At 43.4% G+C, this 23842-nt stretch overlaps 1 protein-coding gene across 3 annotated transcripts in view; it reads left to right on the top strand.

The window, feature by feature from the left end:
• TAOK1 (TAO kinase 1) overlaps nt 1-21311 on the top strand; it is a 34415-nt gene extending 13104 nt beyond the window's left edge. Inside the window, exons 8-19 of one of the 3 annotated variants that reach the window (XM_009699628.1) lie at nt 1241-1334; nt 2728-2809; nt 4806-4973; nt 5842-6045; nt 7241-7375; nt 7937-8173; nt 8948-9076; nt 10697-10900; nt 11408-11647; nt 15331-15543; nt 16637-16819; nt 20660-21311. In XM_009699628.1, coding sequence (XP_009697930.1) covers nt 1241-1334; nt 2728-2809; nt 4806-4973; nt 5842-6045; nt 7241-7375; nt 7937-8173; nt 8948-9076; nt 10697-10900; nt 11408-11647; nt 15331-15543; nt 16637-16819; nt 20660-21121 — 2351 coding nt within the window. In that variant the 3' untranslated portion in view covers nt 21122-21311. The remainder of the gene's footprint in view (nt 1-1240; nt 1335-2727; nt 2810-4805; nt 4974-5841; nt 6046-7240; nt 7376-7936; nt 8174-8947; nt 9077-10696; nt 10901-11407; nt 11648-15330; nt 15544-16636; nt 16820-20659) is intronic. The other 2 variants (XM_009699629.1, XM_009699630.1) reach the window with 2 other exon arrangements.
• The last annotated feature ends 2531 nt before the right edge of the window (nt 21312-23842 follow it).

Here is a 23842-nt window from a genome sequence, read left to right as displayed (position 1 = left end):
TGTTGGTTTGAATAAGCATGGGAAGAAAGCAGAAAAATGAGATGGCTAGTAGTCTTCTCAGATTATCACTTAGTCTTAGAAATGGCATCATTGAGGGCTCAGTTTCAGTGTTTCCTGAAGATTTCTATTTTATTCAGGTGAATTAAGAGGAAAAAAAGCTAGGAAGAACAGTCAGTTAAAATAGTTTAAGGGGTCAGTTAAAATAGTTTAATGGATAATCAGTCTGATTCTTGATAGCAGCAACCAGTTATCTGACAGATTAGAGTAGGCAAAGTGCTACATTTGAGGAAAGGCTTATCTTCTCAATTTACCCATTCTGAGGAATTTGTAGGGCTTAGTCCATCCTGTGATAGCGATGGGTGATTTCTGATACATAGCTTACTGCTACAATTCAACTCAAAATTGAAAAGCAGAATAAGAAAACTAGCATTATTTTTCTCTGTTTGTTTTTTTTCAGGAAGGAAAGTGTTTGTTTTTTTTTTTCTGTTGCATTTTCACTACTGTAGGAACGTCCTCGTGGCCTGACCAGCTTCTCTGGAATGCTTATGGCAAGGCTGAGCTTTAAAGGTTTACCCCATAAACATTCTGATGAAGCTTCAATTTTGTTGTTACAGTGAGATCATCTCCTTCCTCATTAAGCTTTCATGCTGTGTCAGTCTATAAGAGTAACACAAGCTTGAAAGAGAGAGGAGAGCCAAAGAGAATGCAACTCTCAAAATAGTATAAAGAGTTGGCCTGTTACTGACTTCCTGCCCATGTGCTTAGTCAGTTAAGCATGATTTGATGGTTCTTGTAACCAGGTTTTTCTTCATCACTGCTGTCCTGCTAGAATTAAATATTTGTTAGCTTTTTAGCAACTGTAGTTTAAAAAAATAAAAAAGAGAGGGGGTATGAAACCAGGAATGCTTAGTGGCTAAACACCAAGTATAGAGCTTACTGTTAACTTACTCCTACTTTACTACATTAAAATGAGTCAGAGAGCTCAACTATGATAAGCCGCGTAATTTAAAAGCTTGAGAGGACAAGGCATTTGATCTTCAAAGTGCTTTCATCTTCTGCAATGGTATAGGATGTATGCCAGCATATCTGTCTGATTGCAGGGTAGGGTTGGTTTGGGGTTCTGTGTTCAGGCAATAGTGATTCTGCTGATGTGGTTTTCTTTTTAAAGAGATGTAAACTAAAAAAGAGGAAAAACATGAGACTATCTCCCTATATAAAAATTATTTTCTTTTGTGTGTAGCGGAAAGGAAGCCTCCTTTGTTTAATATGAACGCAATGAGTGCCTTATATCACATAGCGCAGAATGAATCCCCTACACTACAGTCTAATGAATGGTGAGTATTACTGAGGGAGGAATGTTGTAGGGGACTGCTGTAAATGGAGTGCTTTGTCATGCTGAGTTCTTGAAATGGCTGGATTCCTGTTGGGAGGATGTGAGCTGGAAGGTTCTTACTAGGTTCACTATACATTTTATGTACAAAATTGACCAATTGCTAAATATACATTGTAGACTCTAGAATGTAGTAGAAACAGGACATGCTGCTGGCAGAACATAAGATCCTGTAAAAAATTCGGTTCCTGGGTCAGTAAACTTTTGAAGCTCCCAGGCTAGCCAAAAATGTGGTTTTTAGTGTTTTTTAGTCACAAACCACACTATCAATTCCTAAATCTTGTTTTGTTGAAGTATTGCTTTGCAAGATGAAGAAACTGCTTGTGTGTGGCAAGTGTCTGTTGCATAAACTTCAGAAGAATAAAGCACAGTAGTAACGTTTTGTGCCTCCCAGCCTCAACAACTGTCTTTTGAAACAGTAAACAGAGTAATTTCAAAAGTTAAAAACTTCCTAATTATGTTTTTTCTGAGCCACAGTCCTAGGCTGCTAACATAATACATTGTACCTCATTTTTAGAAATGTTTTTCTACTTCTGAGATTTTCTGGTTAGGCTGTTTCACACCCTGATGCTTAACAACACCTTCAACTCATTTTATGCATTTTTCTGACCAAAAAATGCAATAATTTAATTTACTGGAAAATTGCAGTAGCAAAACCCCCCATTACATGACGAGAGGGGGAAGCAGTGAGGGAGGAAAGAAATAAAACCTGTACAACTGATGTGCCGCTGTTTTCAGGGTATAATCCTGCCCTTCTGAAAACCTGTGTTCAGAGAAAGAAAGGGCAAAATACAGAATTTTAGCTGACAGAAGGAGAGAAATTACTAAACAAATCAGGACCTTAAGTCTTACTTGTGACAGATGACACAATAGTGTACAAGCTGTGTCTGAGGGGCCAAAGGCATTTTAGGAATTGTGTGTTAATACAGTTTGCGGATGAAACACCTGCGCACAGAGGTGGGACAGGGCAGGGACTCTGATTAAACCTTGAAGAATTTGTGCAATATAGAATTTGACAGGGTTGATGCTCACACTGAGATATATGGGTGTCTGCATTTGTATGGAACTTTCCTTCCTCTTGAATTGGCCCATATTTTTGCGTTCTTGAGCTGAAACATTTTGTCTGGAAGCTGAGGTTAAAGGGATCTGTCTACTAATAGCGGTGGGCTTTGGCTTGACTAGGGATGTCAGAGGCTGTAGTATGAACTACTGGGTATGTGTGGTTTCTCCCCGATCTTTCTGCTAGAAGCGCCCAGATGCGAGTATCTTGATTCCTTAATGAATTAAACTGGGTCGTTAACTCAGATGGATTTTTTTTTTTCCTGTCCTTGCCACAGGTCTGATTATTTTCGAAACTTCGTAGATTCTTGCCTCCAGAAAATTCCTCAAGACAGGCCTACATCAGAGGAGCTTCTGAAGGTTGGCTTGCTTGTCCTTTTTGTTTTCCACATGGTATTAAAAAGAGGCCATGCCCTACGATGGTGTTCTGTCTCACCTACTGTACTAGGTTACAGTTAACGATGCTCTCTCAGCTCGTTATCCCTAACACCTTTCAGCTGAGATTGCTGTGGAGTGTAAGGAGCTGGCGGTCCTAGCTTTACTGCCCCTTTGCAGTGTCTCAGGCAGTCCCACAGGTGACTCTCGGAGCCAACCTTGTTCTCATCGTAAAAGGACACCTTATAAAGTGACACTGGATGACCATCAACTTGTCAAGAGTTCGTTCCTTAAGCTCAGTCTATCCTTCCAGTGATCATAATTAATCCTGACAGAGCTGCCATGCATTAGTTAACAAATACCTTCCGTTACTTCCCTCTTTATTCTATGCTATATATACCCCTAAAGGCTTTTTATCCTCTCCCATCACCTATGTGCTTTACACGTAGAACTGAAATCTGCTCTTCTAATAGATCCCTGGGGGAAAGGGGGCAGAGGAAAGCAGTTTTTCTTCCCCATACTTTTCCTTGATATGAATAAGCATCAGCTGTCTGCAGGTTTTCTCTTGCTTTATTTCTTACTTTTTCTGGTTTTTTTTTTCCCTTCATTTGTGCTCCTGTGTGCTGCAGATACTTGGTTTTCCTTGCTGTAGTCTGGAAACAAAGCCAATGTGGTAGATTGTTGCAAAAAGCTGATGCATTCCTAAGGGAATGTAGCTTGCATAGAAGTTAGGTGTTAGAGTTGCTTTATTATAAGTGTGGCTTTGATGGGTTTCCTGTGTGGCATCAGGTGGCATTCAAGATTTTGTTAACTTGTCATTTTCTTCCAGGTGCTTGTGAGATTATTTTGTTGTTTTTTTTTGTTTTTTTTTTTATCCCAGCATGTTTCCGCGAAACGGCAGTTTTCCAAAATTTTGCATTGCAGGGAAATGGATGCTATTTATGAAGGTTTTATTGTCACCTTTTTGCATGTTTATACTTAAATAGTTCTGAGGACTTTTACCTCTTTAAAAACTGCGTATTCAGAAAGTAGGTGCAGTTATCCAGTAAAGGTTTTGGTGTGGGTGTGTAGTCCTGCCGTTTCAGAATTCTGCAAATTGGTTTTATTTTGAGCAATATACTGCAATTAAAGAGAACATTGATGGGAATTAAACATTTGTGAATGTATTCCTTCCATATCTATAGTCTGAAACAGCTGCATGCCACTTTAGAGGGACAGGTAGGGAATGTGACATGTTGGAAGTGGCAATGCAGTTCTCCAAAGGAACAAAATGAAGCTAGCGGTGGTGTTAATAATGACTCATGCTTGCACAGCACATTTAATCTGGAGACTGCAAAAGCTGGTTCTGACATACATAGGCAGGACCTGGTTTACCTATTGGCAAAATGTAGCTACCTTTGCAGTGAAATGCAGTGAATATCTCCAAAAAAAGAGCATAATATGGCTAACTGTTCTAGGACCAGGCTTGAAGGTTCACAGCCTATTTTATGACTCAGAGCTGTATGCCAAATATTTGATTATCAAGCTTTTCTAAACAAGGAAAAGGGTTTTATAGTGAGAGTTAGCTGGTGAGTTAATTAGCATTTGGTTAGAGGCACTAACCAGCCTAACACCTCTAGCATTTATATGTTATTTGTTGCTCCTCCTGCTCTAAACCACAAGTAGATAATGTCTCTAAATACCCCAATACCAAAGAAGTCTAGGTTTAAACTGAGCCCGTTTTCGTGGTATGTGAACTACCATTTCTGGGAGGTTTTTTTAATGTGTTTATTTTTTGGTGGATGTCTCCCATCAGAAAACAATCTTTCTGAAATCTGTCTGGATCATGAAGTGTAAAAATAGTGCCGACGTAAGCTGTGAAGGTATTCTCCTCCTGTGCAGGGAAGAGGGCTGACAAACCCAACTAGAGCTCATAATTGTATCCTGAAAGCATGTGTGCTGGAGGCATAAGAGGTCACTCACCTATTTGTGTGTTCTACAGCACATGTTTGTTCTTCGGGAGCGGCCCGAAACAGTGTTAATAGACTTGATTCAGAGAACAAAGGATGCGGTGAGAGAACTGGACAACCTGCAGTATCGTAAAATGAAGAAGCTCCTCTTCCAGGAGGCGCATAATGGCCCTGCAGTCGAAACACAGGAGGAGGAGGAGGTGAGAGAAACTTTGGGTTTCATCACTGAACCAGAGAATGATGCTGTCATTTAAATAACCACAACTCTGATATCGCTAGAACAAATGGAGGCTGTTTAAACACCTGGCTGTAAACTCTGTCTTCCTCTCTGTGGTTGGAATAAAGCTAACCTCAAGGCACAAACAAGGACAAACAGGGTAGATGCTGAGTGCTGGCAAGAAGCTGTGCCATGTGTTCTTGCTTGAACAGTTAGCTTCCAGTTCTGTAAATCCTAGCTTTCTTTGCCTGTTTATAAGGCTTCATGAGGACTCTTTCAGCAACTGCAGTTAACCTCCGTTTTGACCGTATGTATAAGGCCCTTGACAGCCTTCTAGTTTTGGCTGGAGAATGCTGTTCTGAGTCCAAGACATAGAAATTTGTATTTGATTTTTTAAAAAAAAAAAAAATCATCAGAGAAATTAATTTGTCTTTTTTGGAATGCATGCTGCAATCACCATGCAGAAATTGAGACTCTCTGAACTGCAGTTCTCTCGTGTACAGAAAGGAACTGTGCGAGGTGCAGGGTCCCGGCTGAGCACTTAGATGATGCTGGTGTCAGAACAGTTTCTGGTGACACGCTGTTGCTGATACATGATAGAGTTCAGCTTGTTAACAGGCTGACTGTTGAAAAGGATCTGGCATCAGCCAGTTAATCTTGACAAGGCTGATTCTTTCTCTCCCCAGCATCCAACAAGAGAAGCGTGTCATGGCAATGCCTGGAGGGTGGGAACTGCCATGACGTGGCAGGTAGATGCCTTTTGAAAGGAATGGAATGAACATTTCATTTGGTAATGTCCATAGATACGACTGTGATGGATTTGGGTTTTCTTAATAATTCCTTTCTCCTAGGAACAAGATCACGGTGTTGGCAGGACAGGAACAGTGAATAGTGTCGGGAGTAATCAGTCCATTCCTAGTATGTCTATCAGTGCCAGTAGCCAAAGCAGTAGTGTTAACAGTCTTCCAGATGCCTCGGATGATAAGAGCGAGCTGGATATGATGGAGGGGGACCACACCGTGATGTCAAATAGCTCTGTCATTCATTTAAAGCCGGTAAGCTTTGGATTTTTACTGGATAACTTTGAAGATGTAAAACAGGAGAGGATTTGGTTGGCACGATGACAAAAAGTCAAGTTCTTCCTATCCTAAGTCATTGTCTGCAGGTTCTAATGTTGTGCCCCAAATATATTAATGTGCGCTGGAAACTTTGGAGGGTTGCTGTAAAAATCATTCATTTCTGTTGATTCACTGAAAATTATTTTACTAATCGAATTGTTTCAAAAGCAGTTTGCTTTACCCTGAAGAGTTAGAATGGTAGGTTGTGGATAGATTTAGTGGATGCCCTTAATTTGCAGAGCAGTGCTTCATGGGACAAAAGTATGTGAGAGTTCCCCTTTTTTACCTCCTAGGTAGTGAATTCTTAAATACAGGACCCACAGTAGTGGCTGAACTGTTCCCAAAGCACCTAGTTTCCCAGCACTTGATTCGAATTATTTGGTTAATGAACAAAGTTGCATGGAAAAAGAAATGTGCTCTGGCCATGGCAAGCTGTGAAACCGCTTCCCCTGCTTTACCTCTACACGATGAAGGATAAACTGGGGAGCGTCCCTCTGAACGCTGCTGCTCTTGCCGTGGAGGGGTTTTCTCAAAGCAGTAACGTTTCCCTACCTAATGATAGGTGTGGTTAGAATGTTTTGTTCTTTGCCTAGATATGCAACAAAGACACAGGTATTTTCCTCGGGGTGTTAATTAGTATATCATATCTAACTACTAATTGCTCTGTGATGAATGACAAACTCAAAATAAGAATGTGGAATACACCATGACAAAATTTAAAATTTGCTTTGAGGTATTTCTGTGGTGGGTGTAATGAAAATCTTCCTCTGTCTTTCAGGGTTTTGTCTTTCAGAATTGATATAATCTACTTTATAGCTTTTATGTTTTGTTGAAGTAAACTGTTTAACTCAGTTTTCAGTTTTCCATTTATTTTTCTCATTTTCAGATTTAATTAGTAGTTTTCCTTTTAGTAATAAAAGTGCACAATGAAATTTCCAAAAGCGAAGATCCTAGATCAGGGCTCTTGTTGCAGTATATTCCTTCATCCAGCTTATTGGCAGGAGGATCTTTCAGGGCTGATGAATGTAAAATGGTTTTTCTTCCTTTTAAATGTCTTTTGAACTAGACCAAAATAAAAATCTTTAGTAACACAGATTCTCTTTATTCTCTCATGTTAATATTTGCTGATAAGGAGGAAGAAAACTACAGAGAGGAATCAGATCCTCGAACGAGGGCATCAGAACCCCAATCTCCTCCCCAAGTATCTCGCCACAAGTCTCATTATCGCAACCGAGAGCACTTTGCTACTATACGCACAGCGTCGCTGGTACGTTAAGGTTTTTATTTTGGTGAAGTTGTATAGGAAGGGATGCCTTTGGACATAGCTTTGTGAAACTACTTAGAGCTTTTAGGATTTCAACAGAATATGAGCTGTCCTCGTTGACTGAGATAGTTTAATGTAAGTTAATAAAAGCTTAAATGTGACACCTGGGCAAATGTAATTTGTGTATATTAGATATTTGCAAAACCAATATGCCTAGTAGAATATCGGAAACCATTTATAATAATAAGCTGGCTTTTATTTTCGTATGCATTTTATGTATATTTGTGTATGTGTATATGCACCCTTATTGCAGTGGGCTAAAAACACATTATTTAGTACCAGCTTTGTAACAATTGCACAGTTTTTCTGCTGGAGCCCATGTGAGCTTATCTCCTACAGCAGAATTCAGTTTTTAATCTGCTCTGCTGCCATTAGGGTGTGTGCTTTTCTTTACAACAAAATCATATTTCTTTACCGAATAGTTTTCTTTTGTGGTTTGAAGACTGCTGAAAAGCAGATTAAGAAGCATTAACTTACTTTGGCCCGATGTGGTTATCTTCCTAGGTGACAAGGCAAATGCAGGAACATGAACAAGACTCTGAACTCCGAGAGCAGATGTCTGGCTATAAACGTATGAGACGGCAACACCAGAAGCAACTGATGGCATTAGAAAATAAACTGAAGGCAGAGATGGACGAGCATCGCCTCAGGTTGGACAAAGATCTTGAAACACAGCGTAACAATTTTGCTGCAGAAATGGAAAAGCTAATTAAAAAGCACCAAGCAGCCATGGAAAAAGAGGTAGGAGATTACAGTTTAGCAGACCAGTCTATATTTGTTAATTACATTGAATTGTCCACTTCCCCTCACTGATGAAGAGATGACATTGTAGTCTCTTACATGTCTGTTTTCAGGAGCCAAGCAAATTGCTAATTAGAAAAAGGCTAATACATCACCTCCTTACACTAAGGGGTTTATGTAACTAGAGGAAAGGTATGTCCTTCATCACAGTGCGTTATACTAAATGTTAGCATACTGACCCCAGAAAAAAATACTGTAAGGGTTTTCCTTTTTTTTTTTGCTATGTATGTGCTGTCAATAACTGACTGCCATCAAGTGTTATGGAGGCAGATTAGCCTGCAGAGAAACGTGCCAGCTACGCTTAAATGTTCACAGTCTAGTTACTTATGGATATGGGGGTTTTTATGCTTTTAAATAATTGATAATGAAGTGGTGCCGCCTACAGCGATTATTATTGATTTCTTTGTTCATCTTGGATCTCTCGGTGGAAGGCTAAGGATATAGTTTATCATAAGGCGTTGACTTCGTTAGGCGAGACTAGCTGAACAATAGGGCTGAGGAAATGAGGCACTGGAAAAGGACTCCTGCTGGGTGCATTGATGGGAGGGTGGAATGAGAAGAGAGTGAGGGCAAGCTCCTGAGACTCACGTTTATTCAGAGTCATGGTGAGTATCGTCGTGACTGTACCATGAGTTTCCGGGTCTTGGGGCTGAAATGGAACACGAGCTATAATCCATCGGGACTCAAACTGATTTTCTGCTGGATTTGCTGTAGGCTAAAGTGATGGCCAATGAAGAAAAGAAGTTTCAACAGCATATTCAGGCCCAACAGAAAAAAGAGTTGAACAGTTTCCTGGAGTCCCAAAAGAGAGAATATAAACTCCGTAAAGAGCAGCTGAAAGAGGTAACTCATCTGTAATGAGAAATGTGAATATAGTACTGTGTACAATACAGTGCGAGGGCCGTGAACACTCAGACATAAAAATGCCGCTGTGCGCAAGAGATCTTTCACTGGATTGCAGCAAGTTCTGCATTTCATGAGCAGAGTCCTGTACATACTGTATTTGTTTCATATCTTTGACCTTAGAGTAAGAGGGTTTATTTATATATTGGCACCTATATGTTTATCTTGTGAAAGTACAAACCTCTCCATTGTTAATATTATTTTTTAGCCAGAAACATGCAAATTTGGCAATCCTAAGGAGTGAAAAAAGGTAGTTTAAGAAAGGCCATGAGCATTTTTCTCATACCTTGCTGCTGCAGATATTGACCCTGCACTGCAGTCGTTAGTGAAGTTTCTTATCACTTAAATGATATTTCTTTAGCAGCAGCCAGAAAACAGAGCAGTAAATATGACCTGCAGATTTTTTTTTTAAGGGGAAATATCTGTAAAACACTATTTAATTTTAATGGACAAAGCTGTGTAACAGTTTAATAATCACTGTATTGTAGTGAAAATCATGACCTTTGTGAAATGCAGAGAAACTGTAGAATCAAACTTCCCGATTCTTTTTGTGGAGTGGCTGAAACCATAAGCACTATAAATAATTTTTTTGAAAGAACCATTTAGCCCTCAGTCATCAACTTGTGCGACACAGCTTTGGAACTTGCTCCAAAGGGGAATATTCCCAAACATAGACATTTCCCAGGAGAAAAAAAGGCTGAAGAGCAGCAGAGCCAAGAAAGATCTAACAAAAACTATAGTAGCGTGGGCTTTTTATAATAACATAGAATCTTTTTCTAAGTGGGCAGTAGATCACAGAGCACCAAGAAACACTGATGAAATACAGAGGAGTTCTGTCTCATGCTGAAGTTGAAATCTATCCCGACAAGTCTAGTTACTGTATAGGCATCTCTAGCAGGCAATTCAGACAAGCAGAGTCTTTTGCCAAAGGTGCTTCAAGCTATGTATTGAATTTAGTACAAATGTGCAAACTATGGCCTTAAGTTTCACCTGTGAACTTCTTTATATTGTTTTTGTAAGTCAGGGCATCTCAGCGAGTTGCTCTGCCTTGATGCGTTACTTATAAAATGTGTATGTGTTGTGATCAAGCAAGACGCAAAAATTTTCTAATGTGCATCATGTGGCTGGAGTTTTGTTTGAACAACAGGATGACAATGCTTTCCTTCTCCTCTCGGTCCTTTGGGAGCCTATAAAAACATTTGTCAGGCAGTTTGGCGGTACCTCCAAGTGTCTTTGTTTTCAGTGGCACACTGTCATTTTTACGTTTTGAGCAAATATATATGTGTGGAAACTGTCCATAAACCAGCATTTTGGCCAGTTAAAATGGCTAATGCACAAAAAGGAGTTGTAGTTAAAGTTGCTCCGTTGTGAATTGTCTCCTGATGTTCCCTTAGATATGCGATATGATGCATTTTGCAGAGGCTGGGATGGTACCGGCCATGAGAAGACAAGGTGAAATGGCTTTGAAATGTAGTTTATTAGGCAGGTCCATCCAGTTGTTCAAGGCCAAGGATCTTAATGTGACTACTCCACAATTAATAATTACCTTACTATTATCAGGAGCTGAATGAAAACCAGAGCACTCCAAAGAAGGAGAAGCAGGAGTGGCTCTCCAAGCAGAAGGAGAACATCCAGCATTTCCAGGCAGAGGAAGAAGCCAACTTACTGAGGCGTCAGAGGCAGTACTTGGAGTTGGAGTGTCGCCGCTTTAAGAGACGGATGCTCCTTGGCCGCCATAATCTGGAGCAGGACCTGGTTCGGGAGGTAAGAGAATAGGCAGAGATGAGACCTGGAACCACTTGTGTGAAATGGATCTCACAGGAGCACCTGCAATCCAGCTCCAGTCTCACTGGAGTGTTAATTGCCACATCTAAAGTTTTTTTGTAAAATAACGGTTCGATATGTTTTGCAGCGCTGTCTGGTAATCCCAGATGGATGATGTGAAATCAAATGTTCCGATTAGTGCTCTATTGTGGGAGAACTGTTAGATGCAAAAAGTCAACAGACACAACAGTTACAGTCCTTTCCAGAAAATGCTTACTGTGAATCCTGTTGAGCATCTAGGACAGGAAGAAGAAAAGTGAAATGAGGAAGGAAAAATTACCGGTGGCGGTGCTGTCTGCTTCTGATAAGATGTAGAAACTCTGTGCTCTGTCCTCAAATGCCTTGGAAAGAGAGAAATGCCCTTGTGAACAAAGTGAAATGTCATTTTGTGAACGGAAATCCAAGTAAGTACAAAGAATCTAATAATTCCCTCTGTCCTTCTGTTAGGAGTTAAACAAAAGGCAGACACAGAAGGACCTGGAGCATGCCATGCTGCTGCGTCAGCACGAGTCCATGCAGGAGCTGGAGTTCCGCCATCTCAGTACCATCCAGAAGATGCGCTGTGAGCTGATCCGACTCCAGCACCAGACCGAGCTCACCAACCAGCTGGAATACAACAAACGCCGGGAGCGGGAGCTGAGGCGTAAGCACGTCATGGAGGTCCGGCAGCAGCCCAAGAGCCTGAAGGTACTGAGGGATGTAGGAGCTCTGGGCACGAGCTGCTGGTGGTGGTGGAAAAGTGGTACATTACAGCCCTGTTCTCATTTGCAGTGTATGTAGGTCCCAAGGCATTGTGAAGCTTGTTAATTTGAAGAGGTGTCTCATTCTGTAATGAATCCCTTCTTAAAAAAGCGTTGTATTTATCAAGTTGTGTAACTGCCAGGGTGCAACTGCAGCCCTGCAAGCGCCATACGTATGAACCGTAGCAATGGTGATCAGGGTTGCAGTGTATTGTAGGCAGGCCATAGCAGCACTATTCAGTCATTTTGTTTGAGAAGCTATTGTTCTCAGCAGTGTGCCTCCCTTTTTGTGGTAGTTCAAAATGCATTTAATCTTTACAGTGCCCCTTTTTTCCCTCCTCTTCCTCCTACACCATTTTCTGATCCTCCCCCCGTATGCAAGAATAAAATCTGGTTTTCTGTAATGAAGCAGTGTCATTTAAAAAAAAAACTTTGTGTTTTTCTGTGCATCAAAATGAACTGCACTATCGGTCTTGGCTAACTCACCTTGTTATTGTTTTTATATTAAGATTGCTATGCTAGCAAGTGGGGGGGAAGAGAGAGAGATACCAGCCAACTGCGGTGTCCTCAGGAAGCTCCTAGCACTGACCTTTGCTGTGTTGTGCTCCCATGGGTTTCTCGTGCTGCCCTTGTAACTGCGGTGGCTGACCAGAACTATAGGGCCTCTGTAATTGAGGCTCTTAGTGTTTTCATTGTAAGCCTTCACTTCATCCAAAGAAGTCCAGTGGTTTATTCTGAAGTGTCTAAGAAGGGAGTATAAGGCCTTTCACAAAGCTGCCTGGTACATTTCCTTTGAGGAGGCAGACTTCTTCTCTCCACCCAGCGTTCAGCTGTGCCAGTAACAAAATGAGTGTATGGCATACTGAGCATGGGGTTTCTTTGTTGTTCTAGGTCTTTCCTCCTCGTGATATTTCCCATCTGACTTAGTTTTCACCACCTGCAAGTTATCTTCTTACAGAGAAAATAACTGATTTGAAAATAGAACTTCAGCAAAAAAAAAAAAACCAAACCTGATTGTCAATATTCAAATAATATTAAATAGTGAAAACCTAGCTTGTGAGAACAAGGGACCATCTGATCGCTGTTGAGAATCTCCAAGGATATGGTGTATAAATAGCTGATGACTTCACAGAGAAGCTGTGCTGCACTCTGAGCTGAATAAAACTGAAGCAGCTGTATTAGGTTGATCCTTCTGAGATTAGCATGAATGAGTTCTGCCTCCCCAAGGTGACGCGGTGCAAACAGGAGTGGGCAGCGTGTCCGTTCTCCTTCCCTGGCTGGCAGTCAGGACAGCGGGATCGCTGGTCTCTCTGGGCTGCATAGGCTTGGCTGCCCTCTCACCTCTGCAGACTCTTCAACCCCTTCCCTTTTCCAGTGAGGACAGGGCTGCAGCGCTTTGCAGAGAGCGTGGAAAGCTTGCACTTTGCTTTGCATGGCTCTTCTGCGATTAGTGAAGGATTTCAGGCTTGAGCTGTCAATCCAGCACCTTTGCGTACACACAGTGCTAATAATGCAGCCTGCTGGACAACCGTTCAGTTGTAGTACAATCCCTTCTTTATCGAGGCTGTTCCCTAGTATTAACTCCTCCTCTTGCTTCTGACTAACGCAGGCAGGTATTCTTAATTGAATAGATAATTTGGCTATTTGTTCAGTTTCTCTCTCCAGCAACGTTTTCCCTCAAGGGCACGTTTTAGGCTTTCCCTTTGTTACTTAGTGAGGTCCTTTGTCCTGAAGGCAGGTTTTTAAGGGTCAGTGTCTGTTGCCACTATTACAGCACCAGAAGGATGGATAACTAGAATTCACCCTTCAGTGAAAACTGCTCTGTTATTATTTCGAGTGTGTTAATTGTGATGCAAATACCCTCTCGTTGGTATTTCACAATACTAGGTCAAAATGATCTTGTCCAAAGTCTGACTGGAAATCTTACCCCTCCCTTCTGTTTCCTGTTGTTAAAGCCTTTGGATTGGAAGCCTATAAACAGAGCCTGGTGTCCAAGCAAGACTTCACAGAAAGTGAGGACAAAATAGATTGCTGGTGTTTTGCTGTGCCCAGGTCCCTGACAGGAATGTGTAACCTGCTGACACTTCCCTTAAGGGCAGGGAGAAACAACCTTAAAGGTTTCCTGGAGGGAAATAACTTCCTGTGAATTTAGAAAGGGTAAAAGTGATGTATTCCTCTCTGTGATGACAGGTTTTGGTTTGAATGAAACCCATCTTTGTCCTGTTTTCTGCATCAGGTTAGCAAAGTGGAGTTGTTGGTTTATGCAGCAAAGCATGCTGATGTCTGAATTGGGCTGGATATATTGTCTGGTCCCACTGCATCTTTCGAGGTAGCTACAAGTGCTGCGCTTATCACCTACCCTGCTGAGCCTTGAGGTAGTGCCAGGAGCTGACAGGAGACGTGCACTTGTATCTGCCTTACTGGTTCAGATCCCAGAGCTCTTCCAACTTAATCAAGGGACAGGAACCTGGTCCTATGCTCTGTTCCTGCCTCCAGTGCTTTGAGATTTGACCATGGTGGCTGACAGTGGGGATGCCCCAGAGTGTGTACTGACTGCCCTAATGTGGGAGGTTTTTTGTTTATTTGTGGGGTTTTTTTTTTTACAATTATGAACTTGACTATCTATCAGTTAACCTCCATTGCTCATCACTTCTGGGTTTTGCTTAGTTAGAGGTATCCCTGCCAGCGTGCCTGTAGAAAGATACAGGGAACTCTGGAACACCTCGTTTTCAGGGTCTTAAAAGATTTAGTAGATGTTACCCCTCACAAACTGCTCCGGAGGCAGGTAAGGCAGGTGAAAGAAAAAAAAAAAAATTAATTTCCTCAAGGTCATACAGCAAAATCAGATTCAGATACTATTTCCAGGATTGATGTCTCCCAGCCCTGTGTGCAATCCCAAGGTTATGTCTCTAAACAATTCGGAGATGCTAGCAAGTGCAAAGGGAAAACTCAATCTCCAATAGGCCTGCATTGGGACTGGGGAGTTGTTCCGTTTGCTAGACTAGCGCAATACTAATGTTGCTTGTGGTGTAGGTTTTCAAGCGTCTAATCTTTTGCAGCCATGTTTAAATATCTTTATGAAAACCAGGCTCTTAATATCAAGGGTTAGAATACATCTTATCTTCATCAAACCCTCAATGGAAAAAGTGTTGCTCTTTTTCCCAGTCCCTTCCCATTCACCAGATCTGCTTCTTTTCATAACATTAAGTGCTGTTCATATATATGTGCCATATATGCACAGTCATGTGTAAGTATGGCTTGTGGTGCTAATAAATATTAGTCCTGTCCCTCAAGAACTTTTTCTTGAAAAGCAACACCCGGGACTGGATCCAGTCCAGTGACAAATGTGAGGCTCTTTGTGCAGAGACAGCTGTATTTAGGCTGGAGCTTTGTTATAAAAGTGTCTGTATTGTAATTGTTTCGCGCAGTAGCAGTGTCAAAGCAGCTGCAGCAATAGTCATTGCCTCTTGTGTATTTTGCTTCCCTCCTTGCACTGTAGATGTTAATACACATTTGTGGATTCTTGAACTCATATCCTTAATGTAATCCTGAATATCCATTTGAATGGATATTTCTGTCATTTGAAACATGCTGGTTTTTTCTTTGTTTGTGTCCCCTCCATCTTTCCAGTCAAAAGAACTACAGATAAAGAAGCAGTTTCAGGATACATGCAAGATCCAAACCAGACAGTACAAAGCACTGAGAAACCATCTGCTGGAGACCACGCCAAAGAGTGAACATAAAGCTGTCCTCAAACGGCTCAAGGAGGAGCAGACCCGGAAGCTGGCTATCCTGGCTGAGCAGTATGATCACAGCATTAATGAAATGCTCTCTACACAAGCTGTGAGTCGCCTTCGAGGGACCCAGGGTTCCTCAGCCAAATAGGGATGTTTGCATTTTAACCGATCTGTATCCTGACAGCAGGCTATCTGCTTCCTTGCTACACATGCCATACCCTGCACAGTCATTCCCCTGTATTTAAAAAGCAGCATTCAAATGCAGAGGAAAGAGGTATTACCCCCTTCAGGCAGGTTGAAGTTGAAGCTGCTGTCGCAGAGATGGAAAGTGATGCATCTGTGTCGCCAGAGGACTGCTTTTACATGAAGTTTGACAGCATAAACATCCCTGTTAGAGCATCATTAAATAACATGCAGCTTTCTGTCTTAAGTTGTTTAGGTTTTGATTTGTCGGTTATACCAACCAAAGCATGTCCCACTGGTGGAAGATGCTCATTGAGTCATGAAGGAGTCCAGAGTTTTGACTCTAAATCAGAAATAATGGTAAAAGTGTTGTGAAAGTTCTGTGAATTCTTCTTTAAGAGATTCCTTCTTTAAGGAATGACCACATGAGCAATGCTTTGAGTCCTTACTACAACTGAATGTGCAGTTTTCTTTGCACTTCTAGCATATTGCATCCTGCTCGCATCCTCTGTACAAATTTGATGCTGTGAGGCAGGGTACCTGGCTTAATTGATGTATGGGAAGGTTAAGAGTTCAGGATCATATTGCTTTTAGGGTGTATATCATTGTATTCTTTTGCCTGAAGTCCTCCATTGGCAGGGATATGGACTTTGGTCTCCTGCATACAGGTAATTGGTTAATCCGGTTGAACAGAGCAAGAGATCTTCTCTTTGCCTCTAGCAAAAGGAGAGCTGTGGATGTTAGCACCTCCAGCAGTCTGGTCTCTGCAGTGTGGATTGTGGTTCCTGAGGCACCACTGCTCATCAGCATCACTTGCATCAGGGCTGTGGGCTCACTGTCACCAGTCTTTGTCACTATAGGTCCTCTGTTCAGTGAAACGAAGTACAATAGAGACCAATTGTATTGCTAAGAAAACAAAGTCCCATCCCATTCTCTCTCCCTCCCCGCAGTCCTCCCCCGGAGTGTCATGAGTGCTTACCCCATAGTGAAACATCTCTATTGTCTGCCTTTCCCAGCTGCGTTTGGATGAAGCACAGGAAGCAGAGTGCCAGGTTTTGAAGATGCAGCTGCAGCAAGAATTGGAGCTGCTGAATGCATATCAGAGTAAAATCAAGATGCAGGCAGAAGCCCAGCATGATCGGGAGCTGCGTGATCTTGAACAGAGGGTATCCCTCCGCCGGGCCCTCCTCGAGCAGAAGGTAAAATGAGCATGCAAGCATCGTTAGCACGCTCCATATTTCAGATCTTAAATTGCACTGTACTTATCAATAGAGAGAAATTGCTTTTATCTTGCTGTATATAGTAACACAGATCATTTGGGTATTTGCCTCCCTGGGATAATAGCTCAGTGACACATAAGCTAAACTTTCTGCCAATTCAGCCATCCTATGTGGGCAGCTTCTGGCCGGGATAGAGCTGCTTGAAGTGTGCCAAGGGGAGTCGTGCCTCCCTGGGGAGAAGGGAAAGTGAATTGTTCTTTCTGTCTCTGAGCTGCAGATGAGCTTCCCCAGCTCATCAGAGGACAGACAACAGCAACCTAAAGCTAGGGTGGAGACTTTTGGAATTTGCATAGTATCAGTAGTTAGGTATCTCTTGGGGGGGGGTCGGTAAAATGTATTTGAGACCCTGTCTTTTTATGGTAATATTTTACTGCAGATCTGCTCCATTTGTCAGTCTGTGGAGATCAGGCTGCAGTTTCCCTGTGAAATTATGCTTGTTATGGAAATGCTGCTGTCTGCAGCATTTCCATAAGCAATCTGAAGTAGCCAGACCCACAGGCATGCGTGACCTGCTGCTCCCTGGTTTTCAGCTTGTAATTGGCTGTGTGTATTAAGGTGCCACGTTTGAAATATACTTTTTTGTGCAGTGCCAGACATGCGGTGTGTATAGAAATGTGAGTGGCCTACACAAACCAGGGGAAGGGTAATGCGCCAGTCAATGAAAGGAAATACACAATCAGCCATCCTCCTGCAAATTTTTTCCCCTTTGATTTGTCCTGTGGGTGCCAGCCGTCGCCATTCACGCAGCAGTTCCCAACTTTGCTGATCGGCGATTATTAAATTAGGGCAATTATTCTGTGGCCTCCAGGTTCTTTGCACTTAACTTTTCCCAGAGGCTAACAAATGGATGCTGGGCTGATCGAGGGCCCTTGTCTGCATAGAACTGCTCCATCTCACGGTCAGCCGAGGAAGCATCTCCAAGAAGACAGTACAGCCCTATTGTGCTCTGGGCTCCTGCAAGTAGACGTGAAATCTCTGGAAGTAACTGAATTTCCAAAAACAGAGTTCCCCTGTGGCGTTCACATGTGTGATGGCTGTCTGTAGACCCCATCCCTGGTGATTTTTGCTCCTGTCCAGAGGAGGACCGCGCTGGTCCCAGCCCTGCCTTTGAGTATGTATTTATGCTGGGTGTGCGTTGCCCTCTGGCGGCATGATCTGCAGAGGGCTCTGGGGAGAAGTGTGCCAGTGGGCCTGCTGCTGGTCACTGCCCCTGCTCTCTGGGACCAGCACATATTGCACTGCACCCAGGGTTATGTTAAAAGTTGAAGTGAGGCCAGTGACTTAAGGAAGCAGACATCAACCAATAATAACGGGGTATAAGTCTTTCGTTGTGGACCAGGACCGAAGTCTCTGCGCGTAGAAAGCCCCTGCGAAGCACGTACCGTCAGTAATGGTGATAGGAAGCTTAGCAATGCTACTTCATAGAGAGAAAAAAAACGATGAAAATAAGACCTAGCATAATTTTGTGTGTGTGTTTGTGTCCCTATGTTGCCTTAGAATAGCAAAAAAAATTGGATGGCGCTTCAACTTCCGTAGGTTTATTTAGCAATATGCGCAGTCCTGGCGCATTGCAAGTCACAAAGTCACGGACCAACGATGAGACTCGTGTTTCTTGGCGGGGTTACAGTCGCTTAGTGGCAGCTCAAGGGAAAACATGTGGGTGCAAAGGCAGATGCATCCTTCTTTTGCAAGAGTATTTTTTGGGAGGAGAGGTGGTGGTCTGTTTCTGTAAGAATTAAGAGTTGTGAGTATTCTGGTGTGGGTCGCTCAGCGATGTCACCTGGTATTTGCTTGCATATGCTAACTGAAACTGGCAGCCAGAGAAAGGGCAGGTATGTGTGCAAGACGAGTGTCTGAATTTAGATGCACGAATATATAGGTAGCCTGTGGCAAAGTTAGTCCTCGATGTTCAGTAATAAACCAGATTCCAGAAACTGGTGTGTGCATAGGACTCTGCTTCCTTCTCAACACAGCGCTCTTGATTTTTGATGGTGCCCATCACCACAGTAACTCGCCAGAGCATACATGTCTGCCTATAGGCGAAGGAGGGAGTAACCAGGCCCATCAATGCGCAGCCTTTAAGTGCCAGTGCCTGAGGCGCCGTACAAGCTATACCCTGATGTGATGTTGTTTGTGTTGCACCAGTAATAAGCCTGTCCCAAGAGTGTCTTTAAAAGACTTGAGATTTACTCATTTCCTTCCCACATGCCTCAGACACCTCATCTTCAGAGTCCTGTGTCCTGACGTCCTTCCAAGTGATACCATTTTGATGCAGTGTGCTAGGCATGCCTTCCTGGGAAGTTCAGTTGCACTGAGTCCTGTGTGCCAGGCTGTCACAAAGACAGAAAGCTGTGAGCAGCTGGATGTGCTGAAGACATTGAAATAGGAGGATGCTGCTTAGATAGCAGGACTGGAAAAAACAAGTGGAGCGTTTTGAAGAGCTAACATTAGAGAAGGCACCTTCTTCCTCTTCTGCCTTTTCCAAGCTAGCTGACTGCTTCAGGAGCGAGCGAGGCCGCTCTATGGAGAGAGCCGGTGTCACTCACCTAGTGCTAAGCAACAGGCAAGTGGGTAAGGCAGTTTCTGAAAGCCCCAAATGGCTCAGGAGATGACTCACACTAGAGCAGATTGTTTCCTAAATTCCAGATGAAATCACTTTGTGTATTCCCTGACTAAGGCAAGAGAGCGCTTACAAGTACAACGCTCTGCCCAGTACCTTCAGCACAGACCAAGATAACACCTCTTGGCCGCGTTGCTGCTGGCAGCAGGGGACATACCAGTGAGCTACGCCCAAAGTCTTGGCTGATGCTTTTTACCCATTTGGTCTTTTTCACCGAGGCCAAGCGTAGCTTTTTCAGTGCTGGCAAGAAGATAACGGAGTGATTCTTTGGTTCTCCACCTGTCTGCAAAGATTTCAATAAGAAAGGCTTTCATCCCTGTCTGATGGGTGTCAGGAGGCCATAGCCCCATGTTTTCTGTACTTAAGGGAACTGATCCCAGTGCCCCTACCAAAGTACTGTTGGAAGCCCATTTGGAACAGTGTTACAGGAAAGAAATTGGGGTTTCCAGACTTGCATATGATCTAGCTAATAATCTGTCACACAATTCAAACATCACTGCCTACTTTCTTCAGCCGCACACCCTGGAGAAGGTATCAGGGTAATGAAAGATGAGAAACCGATTTAGGAAAGGGGTAGATAGGAAGTGATAAATACGAGCTAGGAAAATCTGGCAAGTGAACATTGGAGAGGAAACTGAATGTGGGCTCATACATTGAATCCTGGAGAAAATAGCAGTCATCATCATCAGATTCAGCTACAAACAGTGAAGGTCACGTTAAGCTGCGTTGGCAGGTGTTAAACTGCATAGGCATTGTGCTTGACTGTATCTGAAGGTGCTTTCCCAGTAGGCTTTTATGGAAGCTGTAGGCTCTGCTGCATCTTAAAAGATTCATCTCTGTCAAGCTGTTAGTATCAGTGCAAACTTTGGATTTGCATCCCTACAACTTCTGTATTCACCAGGGAATGGGGACCAAGACCTTCCGACTGATGCTCACCGTGCTTTGGTGTGTGCAGGTCTGTGGGACTTACCCTTTGACATTCAGAACAGATTGTGTGTCAGTGGACGTCTGATCTAGATCCAGTCTCATGTAGAAACATGGGGAGAAGGTTCCTCGTTAGCTTATCCTTCAGAGACTTGAGGCTGTGCCTGCAAAGGAGTCCTGCTACTACAGATTGTCTCTTCTTTTTTCCTTCCTAGATTGAGGAGGAGATGCTGGCGTTGCAGAACGAGCGTACCGAACGGATACGAAGCCTGCTGGAGCGTCAAGCTCGCGAGATCGAAGCCTTTGACTCAGAAAGCATGAGGCTAGGTTTTAGTAATATGGTTCTTTCTAATCTCTCCCCCGAGGCGTTCAGCCACAGCTACCCGGGAGCTTCTGGCTGGTCCCACAATCCTACTGGGGGTGCAGGACCTCACTGGGGTCATCCCATGGGTGGCCCACCACAAGCTTGGGGCCATCCAATGCAAGGTGGACCCCAGCCATGGGGTCACCCCTCGGGGCCCATGCAGGGGGTACCTCGAAGTAGTGCTATAGGGGTCCGCAACAGCCCCCAGGCTCTGAGGCGGACAGCTTCTGGGGGACGGACGGAACAGGGCATGAGCAGGAGCACAAGTGTTACTTCACAAATATCCAATGGTTCACACATGTCTTATACATAACTTAAACAATAACTGAGGGTGGCAATTCCACTGGAGCTGTCTGCCAACAGAAACTGCCTACAGACACCAGCCCAGCAGCCTCCTCAGTGCGGTGCTGACGTGTGGAAGCTGGGTGCACATGGAATATTGTATTCATTTTGTAAAGCATTACATTTTGTGTTTACTAACTGGGATGTCATAGTATTTGGCTGCAGGGTTTGGGGGGGGGGTGGTTTTTTGGTTGGTTTTTTTTTGTTGTTGTTGTTTTTTACTTTTTGGAGGGGTCTTGGGAGGGCGTCTGAGAAATATATGCAATTAGTCAGAAGAGTTGGCTGGTGGTTGTCACACTGACAGGACAGAAGGGCCTCAGACTGCCCTCATCATGCCATCAGTAGGAAGTCTGAGGGAGAATGGAGACCTCCTCCCGTGTCCATAAATTTCGAACTGCCACCCTGCAAAAACCAGGCAAGCTGCCTTTAAACCAACATCCAGGGGAGGAACAGCTGGATCTTCTGTTCCATTTTTATTTGTCATTAAATTGGATACATTTCTAGGGTATTGCCTCTGCCCAGAGGCATTTTCAAAGACTTGTAGGTGAGGAAGAAGAGGGAGAAGAGAGGCCAAGAGACACCAGGGCTCAGCAGGGCCCTTCTACCCAAGTGCCCATTCCGTGTCGTGTAAGAAATGACGTTCTCTCAGAAGGCACTGGTCAGCTTCCTGGGAACTCTGTAGGTAAGCCTGTCTGGAGGGAACAGGCTAGAAATGTTTGAAATTATATTCCTGCTTTGGCACTCCCTGACTGTGCTGCTGGTAGCTCAGATGAGGTTGGGCAGAGGAGCATGAGTAATGCACTTGTACAGCTAATACTGTGACATCTCATTTTAGCTAAGCATCAGAGTAATTCTTGGAGCCCAGCGTAGTCCTTTTTGCTCCATTCAGAAATGTTTAGACTTTCAGCCAATCAGTCTCAAATGCCAGAGGTATTTCGAAGGATGCCATAGTCACAAAATGCCATTGATCGGGTTTGTCATTATTACACTACATCCACCAATTTATTACCTTTTTGGCTTGTTGCAATTTCCTGTTTACATGTAGAGTGTAGCCAACTGTTTAAATGTTTAGTTGCCACGGTGTACCAGGAGGAGCTTCCTCTTCCCCAGCCGATGACTAACCCATGTCACCACTGTAGATCTTGCTGCATGTGAGGCTCCTTTTTATTATTTTCGTTGCTGCAATACTTCACAACTTTTACAGTCCCCTGAGATGCTGTGATATTTTGGCAGCGTATCACACCATGCGAGAAGGCACTACTTCCAAAGGCTCGTTGGAGCTGCTGTACTACTGAAAGGAAGCAAAGGAGGTTGTGAAATCCATACGGTGATAAAGGGGTCAGGGGGGTCTCATTAACTGAATGACTTTGTGGCTTTGTGTCATCCCTTACTGCTGGGAACCGGAGATGCCCCCGTGCTCTTGTGCCAGGGCGGTCTGGGTCAGGCAGGACTGTGGGGCTGGGGGAAGAGCAGGGAGATGAAGTTTGGCTTGAGGCAAAGATTTCCGTCTTGGGGACTGACCAGCCAGGGTTCTTTGTAAATGTTTTTCCTTGCACACTAATCATCTTGAAGAAAACACTAGCTGCTAACTCTAGGATTTGCCTTTAATATGTTTATAGGGCTCAAAAGCAAGGTTTTCCGAATGTGTTTGTCCACGTGACATATTTATATAGTAAATACTCTAGTGTCTCGCTGCTGTTCAGTACTCTCAACAGGGCGACGTTCTTTCGTTAGCTAAATTAACATCCACTCCCAATCCTTAACTCTCTGCCAGTGTCCGGTGAATCCAACTAGGATTTCTAGCATCTTGACGTAGCGTATCGCTCTAATCGAGGATGGAAACTCTACCAAAATAGGTTTGAGCAGCCCCTTAGTAAGGAGCTTTGTAGTACTAACAGTTGATGGAAGCCTGGGATGAGGCGGTGGTCCCATGGAGGTGACTCTCGTTGCCCCTCGAGGCAAGTGGTGACCGTGAATTGTCCTGTCCTTTCCTCTGCTATGTTTTTATGTGGAATTGGATGTTTTGGGGTCATTCTTTTGCATTGCAGTGTTGTTGAAATGCAGCGAAACTGATTTAGGAAAGGTACCTGTATTTTCCTGGGATTAGAAAGACAAAAATGAAATGAAAGGCCAAAACTGTATTGGGATTTACCATGTGAGTGTGGAGGGTGTGCCCGGAGCATGACGCTCACACAGCGTTTTGAAGTTCAGCTCCTCTATCCCAAACAGCAGCAGCGACAGCGGGGACAGGCTATACCTGCAAGTTCAGTGGGTTCATTCTTTTGCTTCTGTTATGGTTTGAATTTGGTCAAAGTCTCTGGCTTAAATTGAGCTACTTCAACAGAATTCTCTCAGCCCATCTCTTTGTGTAATGTCAAGCATGACTGAATGCTGAATCCAAATGATGGCTATCCCATATTGGCTTTTTTTGTATTCAAAAAGAATTGTGTAGTAACCATTTTTACATGTATATCATGTGCAGACCTGGACTATTCCAACAAGTTAATATTTTAATTAAAATAGTTTGCAAAAACTGATTCAGATCAACTGGTCTAAATGTGTGTGTCCCTGTGTGTACGTGGGGGAAGGAGAGCTGTCCCAAACACGCCTGATCTCGAGAGAAAGCACCCCGTTACGGAGCTGTAGCCAGAGGGACCTGGGCTCAGGCTGTGCCTTGGAGGGATACGAGGAG

This window comes from Cariama cristata, unplaced genomic scaffold (genome assembly GCF_000690535.1).
Source record: "Cariama cristata isolate BGI_N322 unplaced genomic scaffold, ASM69053v1 scaffold20564, whole genome shotgun sequence".
Lineage (NCBI taxonomy): Eukaryota > Metazoa > Chordata > Aves > Cariamiformes > Cariamidae > Cariama > Cariama cristata.
The sequence above is the reverse complement of the archived record's forward strand: the minus strand, read 5'-3'. Positions and strand labels throughout refer to the sequence as shown.